The following is a 15,041-nucleotide window of genomic DNA, read 5'->3' as shown; positions in this document are numbered from 1 at the left end:
TACAAGTAAAGTAGTATAATCCAAATTTATTATATCTAAGAGGCATCGTGGGCTTTAAGTAGAATCAAAGGTTAAGAACATTTTATGCACTTATTCTACAAACATTTACTGAGCATACTAGGTGCTAGGAATGTGACAGTGAGCAAAAAACACAAGTAAGAGTGTGCAAAGAGTGATCAAAATGTCAACCAGTAAGAACAGGGAAGAGCTGCCGGGGCCAAGAGGAGACGACTAGTTCTAAAGATGTGTGGATTTCACAGCCTGGTCTCTGGTTTTGAGCCTGATTGCAATTTGGCATGACTCTTGGCTTAGGAAATGGTAATCCCTAATAAGACAGGGATGATATTGATGTAGAACTTGACATAAGATCTCTCTTTTCTTGAAAAGAGCACAAGGTTTGTTTTAAGTCCTGAAGTAGCTCAATGTCTTCCTTCAACTGCTGCCGCCTTTGTTGAGATGCATGAATTTTTTTCTCTATTGCTATGAAAAGAAGAAATAAAATTATTTCAGCTTATTCAGTAGTTTTATTAGAAATAATGTACCATCTGTAGCCCCTTTCACTTGCAAGTACAGACACACAATCCTCGTGCCTCCGATGAAAAGGATCCAGAGCCTTATGGGCAGGAGCTGGTTTCTTTATGCCTTCACTTCCTCCTTCTAATTCAGGACAGAATTCTAACATTTATCATACACAAAGCTGCTCAGTAAACCCTTAAGATTTTGGGCACATTTATAGCAGAACAAATCCCTTTGTATATCTTTGAGAACTTGAAAACAGTGACTGTATAACCTTCATGTTATACGATATCCACTTATTGAGAGATGATAATTGGAGAACGTGGCTAGAATACAAGGTTAAGGACAAATCCTTCCTAAAAATGATTCCAATTTTTAATGTTACATAAAAGCTTTTGCTTTCATTTAGAAATAGGAAGGCTTTTAATTGTGGAAACTTAGAAAACCTTAGGAGGAAGATACTTAGGCTTTATAAATAACAAATAGTAGTCAATGGCAATGTAATTTTTAAAAGCCTCAAAATCGAACAGTTAAAACACACACATATACAACCTTTATTCAGAATAACTGCATACCTATAGTTAACTTAAAATATTAGTAAGGCTAAATTAAGCAAGTTTTTATAAACCGGGGTAGTGAAACCCAACTTAAGCCTTTTAAGTTGAATCTCATGCAGTTCCAAGTAGCGGCACCCCCGCCATACTACATTATAATATATGTACTCCCACCTAATCCATCCACGTAGTGATGTGTGACATGTTCCCTTACATGAAAGAAAAACACACATGGAAGTCCCCTACAAAATAACTCTTTTTAGAAAAAGATTTTTAAGGCTGCTTTAAAAAAATATGGATACTGCTATATCTTAGCAGACATCCTCAAAAGATTAAGACAGACACTATTTTTGGTAGATTTTTCAAAGTATTTTTCCTGCTGGTTATAAATGTAGTAAAAAATTTGAATAGAAATGTATAATATAGAAAGCCAAAATGAGAAAGGTTGTGTATGTTGAGACAGCTATATGAACTAATGATTTCTTCACAGGGAAATCTTACTGTCTTCTTACCATATGCTGGAGAGACAGATACATCTGTGGAAAAGCAGAGTGTGGAGGGCACTCTGTTGTGCGACTTCAGGGGGAGCCATCCACACCAATGCTGTATGACTGTGTGCACGGCCTGCCCAGCCGTGTGGCAGCCTTGATAGAGAAGTCAGACTAGACTCATAAACAAGTGGAGGTGTAGCCTGTCTTGAGGGCATCTTAATGCTGAAAGGAGGACTCACCCAATAAATGGTTGATATTTAATAGGAAGGTTAAATCTCCCTTCTCCAAACCAAACCAAACCAAACCAGATTTCCTACTGCAAACATTTCTTGGCTATTCTTGCTTGCTCATTTTTTTTTTTTCTGATGAACTTTAAATCAGTCATAACCCTCCCTGATAAGAAATTAAATTAGATTTGAGGATTAATATTGGGAGAATTGAAATTTTGACCTATCTCACCAAGCGAGAGGGAGGCAAGCGGAGGGATGGTTTATCATAGCCTCGCCACCCAAGAGCAGAGAAGCCGCAGGAAGCTTTACCAGCTCCTGCCTGGGCCACACACAGGCCAAAATGTGCTCCAATTTTTGAATCAATTTTTTGTTGTCTCTATTTTTTTAATGAGTTTTTCTCATTATAAAAAGTATTTGTGTGTATACAGAAAATCTGGAAAATATAGCACTAAAAGAACAGACAAAAATCACTATATTCCAACTACCTACAACCAACTACTGTCTCCACCAGGTGCAGCTTTTGTCTGTGCACGTGTACCTAAATATTTTTTCCTCTGTGTGTGTGGGGGCGGGCGGGGTCATACTGTTTTTGTAATTGGCTTTTCTCATTTAAGAAAACAACGAACATTCTTCTAAAATATTTTTATCACCTGTATAGTATATTGTTTCAATATCGTGATAAATATTTCTCAACTATGCTGCTCAGATATTATATAACTCATATACCTGCTTGAAAATTTACAAATGTGTCTTCGAACAATCTACAGTCAAAAAGTGCACTCCCGATTTCTTCATAGTCTGGAGGGAGAAAAACGTTTTCAATATTAAACAGTTTGTATAGGCAGAAACTCCTCCATTTATATATGTAATCCAAAACAGGGGAAAGGAAAGAGAGCAGTCATGTGCCATGGAACTTTAATGTTAGACGGCGGCAGCAGCAGCAGCAGCACAGGGAAGCTGTCAGAAATGTAATTCTTGGCATTTCTCTTTTTATCTTTTTTTTTTTTGAGACAGAGTCTCACCCTGTTGCCCATACTGGAGTGCAGTGGTGCGATCTTGGCTCACTGCAACCTCTGCCTCCTGGGTTCAAGCGATTCTCATGTCTCAGCCTCCCAAGTAGTTGGGATTGCAGGCACGCACCACCACGCCTGGCTAATTTTTGTATTTTTAGTAGAGACAGGGTTTTGCCATGTTGGCCAGGCTGGTCTCAAACTGCTGACCTCAGATATCCACCCACCTCGGGCTCCCAAAGTGCTGGGATTACAGGCGTGAGCCACTGCGCCTGGCCCCCAATTCTTGGTATTTGTACTGAATCAGAATCTCTGTGGGATAGGTCCAGCTATCTGTGTCCTCACAAGCCCTGCAGGTGGTTCTCAGGCACACTGTTTGGGAAGTACTTGGTCTAGAGGAAATAAATGAATAAAATAGTATAATAAATGAGCTTCTGGAAATGTTTACTATTTATTTCACTTTTTGGTTTTGCCCTATAGAAAATAATCCCATTCAAATAAACATTTTTTATATTGTTGCCTACAATATAAGCTGTCCAGCTTGTCCTTGTAAAATAACTATATTTATAATAAAGGTTTTAAACTCATGGGATATAAGTTATAAGAAAGCTAAGTAAGGCTGGGCTCAGTGACTCACATCTGTAATCCCTGCACTTTGGGAGGCCAAGGTGGACAGATCACCTGAGGTCAGGAGTTCAAGACCAGCCTGGCCAACATGGTGAATCTCCATCTCTACTAAAAATACAAAAATTAGCTGGACGTGGTGGCACATGCCTGTAATCCCAGCTACTCCGGAGACTGAGGCAAGAGAGTCACTTAAACCCTGGAGGCAGAGGTTGCAATGAGCTGAGATCATGCCACTGCATTTCAGCCTGGGAGAGAGAGCGAGACTCTGCCTCAAAACAAAACAAACAAACAAAAAGCTAAGTAGTTATATACCTGCACATACAAATGGAACTTTGGCTTCCCAAAGAGCTCTTTAAGAAAGAAACTTCTTTTACAAAGTTCATCTTTAAACCAAACATCAATCAAAACATTACAGTTCCTTCTTCTATACTTTACAGTTTGTGTTAATATTATTTAAAAAAGGACACTTGGCTTATTAAGGAATAGAATTTGAGTCAAATCAAAACTGTAACATAACACTGTTCTCAGATCTTAGCAACATAAGTGCAGGGCGGTGGCAGGGGAGCATATGTGACCGAATCAATCTCTGAATGGTATGTTCTCTTAGTGGCCAACCTGTTAGACACCTCTGGAAAATGTACCACAACTCTCAGGGCATCAGATTACTTTTGACTAAATTACTGAGTTTGTAAATTGCCCACATCCTGTTGATTTATGAAGGACAATAGATCTGGTACAATTATTTTATTAAAGAATGAGGTAAAGGGCCGGGCGTGGTGGCTCACACCTGTAATCCAAGCACTTTGGGAGGCCGAGGTGGACGGATCACCTGAGGTCAGGAGTTCAAGACCAGCCTGGCCAACATGGTGAAACCCCGTCTCTACTAAAAATACAGAAAATTAGCTGGGCGTAGTGGCGTGTGCCTGTAATCCCAGCTACTCAGGAGGCTGAGACAGAAGAATCGCTTGAACCCGGGAGGCAGAGGCTGCAGTGAGCCAAGATCGCACCACTGCACTCTAGCCTGGGCAACAAGGGCGAAACTCCATCTCAAAAAAAAAAAAAAAAAAAAATGAGGTAAAGGAGAAGAAAAAAGCAGTATAGGAAGAAAATGGGCCTTTTTTTTTTTTCTTGGGTTTGTTTTGTTTTACATCTAGGTCTGGGAGAAGTCTCTATACTTAGAAATATTGCTATTCATCAGTACCTGATTCTGAAGTAGTCTCATCCATGAGTTTTTCTGGAATTGAATGAACTTTGTCTAATATTTCTTCAAGTAAGTAATTAAGAAGTCCTGCTTCCTTGCATTTCTTAAGAAAAGGAACTTGCACAGTTGCATCTAAGAATAAGACAAACATTTGAGAAGGAAATAGTCTTAGGGCAGCTAATCATAAATTACTTCATGCTTATTTCTTCAGACCTTGCCTACTGGTGGATGAGCATACTTAGTAAAATAATACAGCACCTTCACCCTTTCTATTAATTATAATTTCATCATACCTCCTTTTTTTTGGCCAGCTGAAACAATGAATGAAATGTTATAAAAAGTAAAAATGAAAATTTCTCTGCTTACAATAACCATACGAATTAAGAAGCTTTTTAAAACATATAAAACTGTAATTTTTAAAATTTCAATACCTTTTGGGGAACAGGTGGTTTCAGGTTACATGGATAAGTTCTTCAGTGGTGATTTCTGAGATGTTGGTGCACCTGTCACCTGAGCAGTGTACACTGTACCCGATATGTAATTGAATTAAGAGGATTTTTAAAAATTACCCTTAAATCTTCGACATAACAGCCCCTGTCACTTCTTGTCACAGTTTGTATGTGTTGTTAGTGGAATGTCTATTTCTTTAAAGAACAGAGAACTACAGTTACAGGGGTCACAGTGTGAGGGGTGACACATCGCTGGATTCTGAGCTCAGGCAAGCCTGTCTGTGTCTTTATTAATAGAAGTCTATCGTTTCTTAATACTGAAGGCAATGGACTATTCCAGCCTCAGTTATCTTGATATGCTGGGATTACAATAGAGTGGATAGTTACAATAAAGATTTATACTCATTAATTACTACAGGCCTAGAAGAATAAAGATTTAGGCGGGATACCAAGTTTGAAACACGTGGGTTGACATTTTTGTAAGTATTGTAGGCCATATTTGTTACAGACAACACTTAGCGCAAACCTGTGTGTCTGCTATGCTCTTCTTTCACTTGTCTTACGAATGTATTACATTTCATTGTTTCGGGTGGCTAGGAGAGAAAAATCAAGATTGCATTACATTGATTTTAATATTGCATAAAATGAAAACCAGTCTTTTGCTGTGCATAACTAAATGATATGCCTACAGTAAAAATCATGCCCTGGCTGGGTGCGGTGGCTCATGCCTGTAATCTCAGCACTTTGGGAGGACAAGGTGGGCAGATCACAAGGTCAGGAGTTCGAGACCAGCCTGGACAACATAGTGAAACCTTGTCTCTACTAAAAATACAAAAATCAGCCAGGCACAGTGGTGCATGCCTATAATCCCAGCTACTCAGGAGGCTGAGGCAGGAGAATCACTTGAATCCGGGAGGCAGAGGTTGCAGTGAGCTTAGATCACACCATTGCACTCCAGCCTGGGCAACAGAGAGAGACTCTGTCTTAAAAAAAAAAAAAAAAAGCCCCATATTCATATTTAGATGTAAACATCAAATATATTTTTGTTTTGTGTTATAAAACATTAAGAGGTGTTTGACAAGCACCCCTTGTATAAACAGGAGGAGGTGAAGGTTGCCGGCTCATATGAATTTAGCTTACACGTGCTGATGTGTAAAAACTCAAATCCCCAAAATATTTTCATACATTTTATACATAATAATCCAGAAGTTTATAAGAGCTACAGATTTGGTCAGGTGTGGGTCATGCAGCTGGGAAATACTTGGCTCCATAAGGATGTTTGACTGCACCCTCTGCCCGTTTTAACTGTAAGCACCTGTGGGGTCAGATGCTCTCACTAGTTTGGTGCCAGGGAATTTATAGGAGCTTGGAGAATGTCACCTCCTGAAGATTAAGTGCTTGGAACTTCCAGCCTCATTTTCATGCTCATCTCATTATGATTCTATCATGTAGGAATTATCTAAGAGCTTCCCGACTATGGGATTCTTCCTAGAAAGGCAGCCTCAGGAGCAGCCTTAGCTGAGAACACAAATGAAGAATGTTCTACAAAGGCTCTCTGTTCAGATGATTTGGAAAGTACATTTCACCTGACATTCAGACTGGTTTAAATAAGGACTCTAAGAAGAAATGCAAAGCTATAAAAACTAAGTCAAACTACCTGTATGTGATTGCCTGAGAGGTGTTTCTTCCTTCCTCTTTTTCTTTTCACTCCCAAAAATTTACCTAAAAATATAAACCATTTAAAAATTGGAATCCATAAAGGAAAAGATTACTGTTTGACTACATGAAATATACAACTCATATGCCAAAAGTTTTTACAAAGTCAAAAGATATGGCAACCTTCGACTAAGTGTTTGCAGCACTTATGATAAAGGGTTAATTTTTAAAAAAGATATTGTAAGTTTAACGCAAAACAGGTAAGTAATTGAGTAGAAAAATTGGCACATGGGGAACTCTCTGGGGAGAGGGTTCATTGAATAAAAAATGAACAAATTGGGTCATAGGAAAACAAATATAATTGGCGAAAAGATATGGGAATGCACTCAATTTCACTCATAAGTGAAGATATTCAAAGTAAAACAGACTAATAAAGATGAAGATATTTAATAGATGACATTCGCAAGGATTTGGTTAAGTGTGTATTGCTGGTGCTTTTCCCTGTCAATAAACACTGATTTAAAGCAGTATTTGTAATAGCATTTCCTGCTGAGTTAAAAGGGTAATGACTGGAGAGGGTTGTTCATCACCATAAAATGCAGTTGGCATGACGCAGAACTAAGTCTTCCAGCGAGGTCCCGACTCCAGTTCACAGTGAACATTGCAGATTTAGTGCTGCTAAGACAGTGCTGTTCCACTCATGAATGAAAGTGTACCCCATAACTCCAGTTAGCCAGGATCCAGTCTGCCTTAATTAGAACTGAAATGCTAAGTATGCGTCCTTAGGGAATTTTCACTCAGGGAAGGTGCAGCACTTTTAAAATTTTATCTACTGAAAATTCTTATGGAAGAGAAGCAGTCCCAAAAGTCAAGCCTTTTTCCCATGTCTTAGTTTGGTTCTGTGAGTGTAGGGAGAATGAAAGATACCAGGGAATTGTTCAAAGAGAATAGGTCTTGTTCATAAAGAAGAAAAAATTAGTCAATTATATCACATAGTACGCAAAGAAGTTGTCAATTTTCTAGATATGTAAAATTTTAACTCAAACATTTATATTTTAATTCAATGAGGCTAGAAAATTAGACTATTCCTTATGTTACCTAAATGTTTACCTTTCTTTAAAACCCACAGTGCTAAATTTTAGAAACTTACCACTTTGAGCGATGATCGGGAATTGAGCATGTTGTTGGCAAAGCAGTCTGAAATATTTAATTTCAAATAATTGTAAAATATTTTTATTTACAGTTTTCAAATATTATGTCTATTTTTGTGATTAAAAATGTATCAACCTACTTCTCATGATGGCGTCACACTAAAGTTTTTTTTGTTTTTTTTTTTTGAAGCCCTGTGTAAAATTAGTGATCCACACTGAGTGCAGATAGAGGCTCAGTTAGATGTTTTATGCCCTCAGAGACTTAGGAAGATGATTATGTTCTTTCAAGGAATGAGTACTGATGAAGTACTATGAACAATACTAGTTCATATACAGTGGTCAGTGAGATTTTACTGTATAAAGATACCTAAAGATCCACAATCTAAGACATGCAGATTTCCATCTGACTGTACAAGATTCTGCTGATTTTCAACAATAAATAGCACAAAATTGTATGCATTAATTTAAGGAAAAAGTAGTTTTCAATGAAAACAGATATTTGCCCCAGATCTTAGCTTTGACCTACAAAGGGCCTAGAACTGATTAGTGTCTTCCAAGAGAAAGCAGCAGCATAGCAGGCTACGATGAAGAAATGGAGTGAGGCCAGGCGTGGTGGCTCATGCCTGTAATACCAGCACTTTGGGAGGCCGAGGCAGGCAGATCACGAGGTCAAGAGATCAAGACCCTCCTGGCCAACATGGTGAAACCGCGTCTCTACTAAAAATACAAAAATTAGCTGGGCGTGGTGGTGCGTGCCTGTAGTCCCAGCTACTCGGGAGGCTGAGGCAGGAGAATCGCTTGAACCTGGGAGGCTGGAGGTTGCAGTGAGCTGAGATCACCCCACTGCACTCCAGCCTGGGCCACAGAGCAAGACTCCGTCTTAAAAAAAAAATAAAATAAAAAGAAGTGAATCGTTTTATAGAGCTGCTCAGGCCACTTTCTTTCTAACCTTTCCTCCTCCTCAGCACCCAGCTTCATCTCTCTTCCTCTCCAGATGGCATTGACTCTCAGGAAGCAGTGGCCTCCTCGCCTAGGGAAATGCTGTTTCTTCCCATCTTATACCAGTTCCCACCTCCTCCATGCAGTCTTCCCAGCAACACCCAAACAAAGTTAATCTCCTCCCACTTTGATTCTGGTATCTCTGAGCACTTTCACTTCCCAAGTACTTAAATATTTTCAAACATATAAAAGTGTTGAAAATATCAGGATGAACCCGCATGTCCCCATCCATTCCGCAGTGTCAACAATCCTCAACTCAAGGCCAAGCTCCTTTCGTGTAACCCCTCCTGCTCTCGTTATCCCGTGTGCTTCTGTTTGCATTGACCCTTCTTCTGGCCTTCCCACCAGATAACTTCTCTGAGGTTCAATCTATATTTTATTCTTCTTTGTATCTCGTAGCACCTAGCAAGGTGCCTCATGTTTGATAGGCATGAAGGTTTAAATTCAATTTAAAAATGCATAAAAATTCACCTGTTCCTTGATAAAACAATGCAAGAAGACTATTTTATTGAGTCCCTATTTGTTCATTCTTCTAATGGGTATGATCAGTATATTTTTTCAAACTTTAAGCTATAGCAGGGACTTCATTCCTTTTCATCTGATCTTGTGTTTAAGGTCATTGTAAAGGTCATACTAAAACGAGCTCTTTGGGAAGGTAAATAATAAAAATGAAACTCAGACTATAACAACCTGGGAGTTTCTTAGCGAATCAAATATAAAAAGAAGTGCAGTACGAAATTTACATATTTACACATTTCATGTCTGATTAGCAACAAAATACTTACGGAACTTGCTCAAAATCAGATTTAAAATTATTTAGCAGGCTTCTTTCAATGGTAGGCTTGCCCTCTTGTTTTAGAATATATAGCCCCCATACCTGAAGACAACAAGGTGGCAAAGAGCAAGAATTTGGAAGTCCTGCAGCCCAGCTCTGCCACTGACCAGCTGTGTAACCTGGGGACAAGTCACTGAGTGTCTCGAGGCCCCAGTTTCCTCCTCTGGAAAATGGAGATAATAGTATCTACCTCAGTTGACTATTATGAGGATTAAATGAGTTAACATTTGTAAAGCACTTAGAACTATGCCTGGCATAAAGCAAGTGGTTATTAAATAAATAAATAAAATAGTACCTGGAACACTATAGGAAAATTGGGAATATATGCCCACTGGCAGGAAAAACATCAGCCTCTGAATGGAATTTTAAAAAATCATCTTAAGAATGTAACATAGCTCACAAAAATCATATTTAAAAAAACATGCTGTCCTAACATTGATCTCATTATTCAAGATCTTGTGACTAAAATAATATATATATATATATTTCACTGAAATTCAAAATTCATATAACCCCTGTGCATCCCCCAAACTGGCTGTGTTCTCATTTGAAAATCATTTACATAAAATTAGTCTTCAAAATCTCCTTGTCTTAATCCAACCATTCCTTATCCCAGTCCCCCAAATGTGGTTTTAAAAATGTTTTATTAAATACTTATAAATTCCTCGAACTCCATCAGACTGTGGAACTGCGTGGTCCTTCTTGGCACAGAAAAAGTGGTAATTCTTGTTACAGTTTTTTAAATCACATCCCACGGTGGCTCCTCTTTTATGACAAAATTTGCATTTCTACAGAAGAATAGATTTTACTGAGTAAGTACCTGTTTGTTGTTATTTATTAAAATTCAAAGATTTCATTAAATGTTATTTAAGTTCCAGAAGCCCTGCATTAAAAAAATTAAAAAATTAAAAAATTCTACAACTCTATTAACAGTTTTTTCTTCAATTTATTTGATCCCTGGCTTGTATTTATCTATCTCGTATTTTATATGTGAGAGTGGTGTCATGATGGCTAGGCAGTGTGTGGCCACAGCAGCCTAACTGGTTTAGGGGAATCCAGCCAGGACCAAGGCTGATCAGCATGATACTCTGGCTGAATGACATGGGGGCACAGTGAAATCGCCTTGCAGAACAGGAGGTAATTCACACCATAGCCCAGGGTCGGCACAGGCAAGCATTGAAACAGTTAAAGGAAATTCAAATATAGGCAAGAAATAAGGTTATGATAAAGGTGGAAATTCAAATCAGAGCATACAAGAACGATCATTTAATTTGGGAGGAGGGTAACTGGCTGTGTGTATAGGAAAAAAATAAAGTTAGATCCCTACCTCACAATATACTCCCAAATAAGTTGTACATGGATTAAAGCTCTACCTAGATAATAATGTTAAACAAAAAACTCTTAAAGATTAGGAAATATAGGAGAAAGAAAAAAGCATAGGATGGAGGCAAGGAAGGCTGTCTAAGGCAGGAAGAAAACCCAGAAGCCACAAATGAAAACTCCGACAGGCTGGGCGTGGTGGCCCATGCCTGTAATCCTAGTACTTTGGGAGGCTGAAGCCAGAAGACGGCTTGGGCCCGGGAAATCAAGGCTGCGGTGGGCTGTGATTGCACCACTGCACTCCAGTCTGGGCGACAGAGGGAGAATCTGTTTCAAAAAAAAAACTGACAGAACCTACTATACAAAAATTTTAAACTTCCATTTTTATAGTCAGGGCATTCAAAATATTTAAAAGACAAGGAAAGAACTGAAAGAAGAATGTTTGTAGCATACTAGATAAAGTTTTAAGATTCTGATAACCTGCAGAAAAATGGTAACTGGCAAATTACAGAAGAAAAAATACAAATGGCTAATAAACATTTATTCATTTAAAAATACACGAGTATATAGTAGCTATGATGTGGCAGGCACGGTTTTAGGATAAGGGAAAATAGTAGTGGACAAAGCAGAGAAGATGCCTGTCCATGTGAAGCTTACATTCTATTGGAGACAAGGTACAATGATCAAATAAAGCAAAGTTTAAAACATCTCACAAAGTTATATACACATTATATCAAATTAAAATAGGGTGAAGTGACAGAGTGTCACTGGGTCCCTACTTCAGATTGGGCAGTTAGTAAAATGGGTCACCTCTAAGGAGGTGATATGGAAGCTGAGATCTGAATAATAATAAGAGCTCCCAGATGCAAAAAGGAGGAGGAAAGACATTCTAAGCAGAGGGCCTTGGGTCTTGGCCGCAGAAATGAGCTTCCCCATTGGCAAGCTACAGCAAGGACAAGACAGATGGCCAGTGCTGTTGGAGCAGCGAAGTGGGCACGGGGAAGTCTCAGGATGATCAAAGGGTAAGTAAGGGCTGGATCATGTGGGACTTACATGCCAGAGTAAGGAGTTGGGTTTTATCTTTGTGCACGGGGAACATAAACTGATTAACATTATTGAAAGATCACTCAGGCTGCTGGGCTGCTGGGCTGCTGCTGGGTGGAGAACTATGGGCTGGGGTAGGGATGGCAGGAGAGACAGTGGGGCGAGTGTCAGTACTCACTTTGGAGAAAACGATGGGTGACTTCACTATGATGGATTACTGACGCTGAGAGAAGTGGGCAGATGAATGCAAGATGCATCTAGGAGTTCGTGCCCACCGGCTTGGTATTGGGCTGGGAGGTTGATGAGGAAAAGAGAGTCCTTTGATTTCTGGCTTGGGCAAATGGATAATGATGGTCCTGTTTTTATGAGCAGATTTAGATGGGGAATGTGTGTGTGTGTGTGTGTGTGTGTGTGTGTGTGTGTGTGTGTATAGGAGATGGAACTGTACTTTTTTGGCCACTTTACTCTGAACTGCTATTGGATGTCCATGTGGCTCTGTCAGACTGGTAGTCTGAATCCTAGGGAGGAGCCTGCTTGCTGAGGGCCCCTGCTGCTCACCCTCAAGGCACTTGCCCAGCAGCACTGAAACTACCACAGCACTGGCCTGTCCCCACCACGGGTGTGTGCCATGTATCTGCCCACATAGTCCAAGGGTTCCATAAACACTGTGAGAGGGTAACTATTACCTCAGGTGACTTTCCTCTCTTCTCTCCTTTATCTTCCATTTCCAACCCATCCCAAAGCCTTCCCAGTAGGGAAGTCTGCATCCGAAGGTCTGCAGAAACCCTCAGGTACCTGCTTTCCCCCAAATATTATGCCTCCAATCAACTGCCCTCATTTCTCAGCCTGGGTCTCTTCATAACTTGATGGCCACTAGAATTTCACAGAGATTTCTTTAACTCTGTGTCTCCCCACTCAAATCCAATTAGTGAAGAGCAACAAAAATATTCCAGTTGAGGTCTGTCTGCTACTTTCTAATCAGTTCACCCATCTCATCACACCCAAAATCCTAGGGATGTGGCATTGTCAGCACTAATGATGTCAGCAGCCAATCTTGCCAAGTATTAATTAGTAATAGCATAGACATTGAAAGCAGTATCCACACACTTTTTTTTTTTAATTTGAGAGAGAGTCTCACTCTGTTGCCCAGACTGGAGTACAGTGGTGTGATCACAGCTCAGTGCAGCCTCGACTTTCCAGGCTCATGCAATCCTCCTACCTCAGCCTCTCAAGTAGCTGGGAATACAGATATATGCCACTGTGTCGGGCTAGCTTTTTTTCTTTTTTGGTAAAGACAGGGTTCCACTATGTTGCCCAGGTTGGTCTCAAATTCCTGGGCTCAAGCAGTCCTCGACTGCCTTGGCTTCCCAAAGTGCTGGGATTAGAGGCATGCAGCACCATGCCCGGGCCACACACAGTCCATTTTTATGGCTTGCTTCAGGACCTACTACAATATTGTGTACACTGCCTAAGACAGCATAATTTGCAGAATTCCATCTGGACTATTGCCTTTCACCCTGAACTTTCCATTTCTTTGATTAAAATGGGCATCATTTTACCTATAGCTGGGAGTTTACCTAGAGCAATGTATGTAACACACCTACCACAGGATGCTGCTGATGCTGATGCCTTGCAAAGACTAACTATATGTTTGTCCCTGGTCATTAACCCTGTGGTTGTAGTCAGAATGTGAGGTGCTCAGACTTGCTGTCCTGCTTGCTAAAATGTGAACGGTCCTTGAGAGGAAGTCGCTGCAATAAGCCCAGTGGAATGACTTCTCAGCATTTCTTCCTCCCTGAATAGCCCCCTTATGACCCAGGGGGAGCTGACCCCAGCTCCTAGGGTAGACCCTGATTAGTTATGGCCACCCCCAGCAGTTGGTGCAGAAAGAGGGGTGCAACCTAATTAAACTTTCAGAAGGTGGCTTATTCCATGTGTAGGGATGACCTTTCTCTTTTACTGGGTATGAACAAGAAAGCCTGATGATTCAATTGCTGCCTGCAGCCACCCTATGACCACAAGGGGACCAGCTGATGTTGGGGACAGGAGGCCAGAGAGGAAGAACCTAGGCCCCTGATGACATTATCAAGCCACTCAATCAACCAACTTGGAAAGCAGGTGTTTTCTCTGATCAAGTGAAAAAGTAAGTATCCTCTTTGTAAAAGTCTGTTTGACTTGAGCTTTCTTCTACTTACAGCAAAAGCATTCTAACTCAGATCACTTTACTGGTGAAGTATATGGTAGTTTATTTTAAAATATTAAATGTTGGCCTGGCGTGGTGGCTCACGCCTGTAATCCCAGCACTTTGGGAGGCCAAGGCGGGTGGATCACCTGAGGTCAGGAGTTCGCGACCAGCCTGGCCAACATGGTGAAACCCTGTCTCTACTAAAAATACAAAAATTTGCCAAGCATGGTGGCCCATGCCTGTAATCCCAGCTACTCGGGAGGCTAAGGCAGGAGAATTGCTTAAACCCAGGAGGTGGAGGTTGCAGTGAGCTGAGACCATGTCACTGCACTCTAGCTTGGGCAACAAGAGCAAAATTCCGTCTCAAAAAAAAAAAAAATTAAATGTTAAGTTGAATTGAGGTTTCCAATACAGTTCCTACTTCTTCCAGCTCTCCAAGATGCTTCTCTATCCCTGGTGTATCAGTCAAATAGACCTCCTTCGGAATGCATCCCTTGAGGGTCTGTTCATCCAGTATAAGAAATAACATCATTTACACTTACCAACTTCCTTCCTCTCTGGATTTCTTTCTTTACTGATTCCACATCAAAACTTCTATCAGCATTAAGTGGATCATGATCCTCACATTCCACAAGTCCTGAAGAATACAGCTGCAGATTGGAAAAAAAATCCAGAGTATGCACAAAGTAATATTGAAAGCTACATGTCAGAAAATCATACCAAAAGTGGAAAATCAAACCAGGAGTGGGAAATAGACTGGGGGTAAAACAGTG

At 40.1% G+C, this 15,041-nt stretch overlaps 1 protein-coding gene across 9 annotated transcripts in view; it reads right to left on the bottom strand.

Annotated features, from left to right (window-relative positions):
* LOC100593118 (SET domain bifurcated histone lysine methyltransferase 2) overlaps window positions 1–15,041 on the bottom strand; it is an 86,905-nt gene continuing 71,864 nt past the window's right edge. For 5 of the 9 annotated variants that reach the window (XM_030813402.1, XM_030813407.1, XM_030813403.1 and 2 more), the window contains 8 exons: window positions 14,811–14,918; window positions 10,374–10,507; window positions 7,885–7,931; window positions 6,736–6,800; window positions 5,605–5,671; window positions 4,630–4,761; window positions 2,518–2,589; window positions 7–480 (listed from right to left, as the gene is read on the bottom strand). In XM_030813402.1, coding sequence (XP_030669262.1) covers window positions 326–480; window positions 2,518–2,589; window positions 4,630–4,761; window positions 5,605–5,671; window positions 6,736–6,800; window positions 7,885–7,931; window positions 10,374–10,507; window positions 14,811–14,918 — 780 coding nt within the window. In that variant the 3' untranslated portion in view covers window positions 7–325. Of the gene's footprint in view, window positions 481–2,517; window positions 2,590–4,629; window positions 5,154–5,604; window positions 5,672–6,735; window positions 6,801–7,884; window positions 7,932–8,763; window positions 9,883–10,373; window positions 10,508–14,810; window positions 14,919–15,041 lie in introns of those variants that run through there. The other 4 variants (XM_030813409.1, XR_004030168.1, XR_004030169.1 and 1 more) reach the window with 4 other exon arrangements.

Source organism: Nomascus leucogenys, chromosome 5 (genome assembly GCF_006542625.1).
Source record: "Nomascus leucogenys isolate Asia chromosome 5, Asia_NLE_v1, whole genome shotgun sequence".
NCBI lineage: Eukaryota > Metazoa > Chordata > Mammalia > Primates > Hylobatidae > Nomascus > Nomascus leucogenys.
Note: the sequence above shows the minus strand (reverse complement) of the source record. Positions and strands in the feature narration are given on the sequence as shown.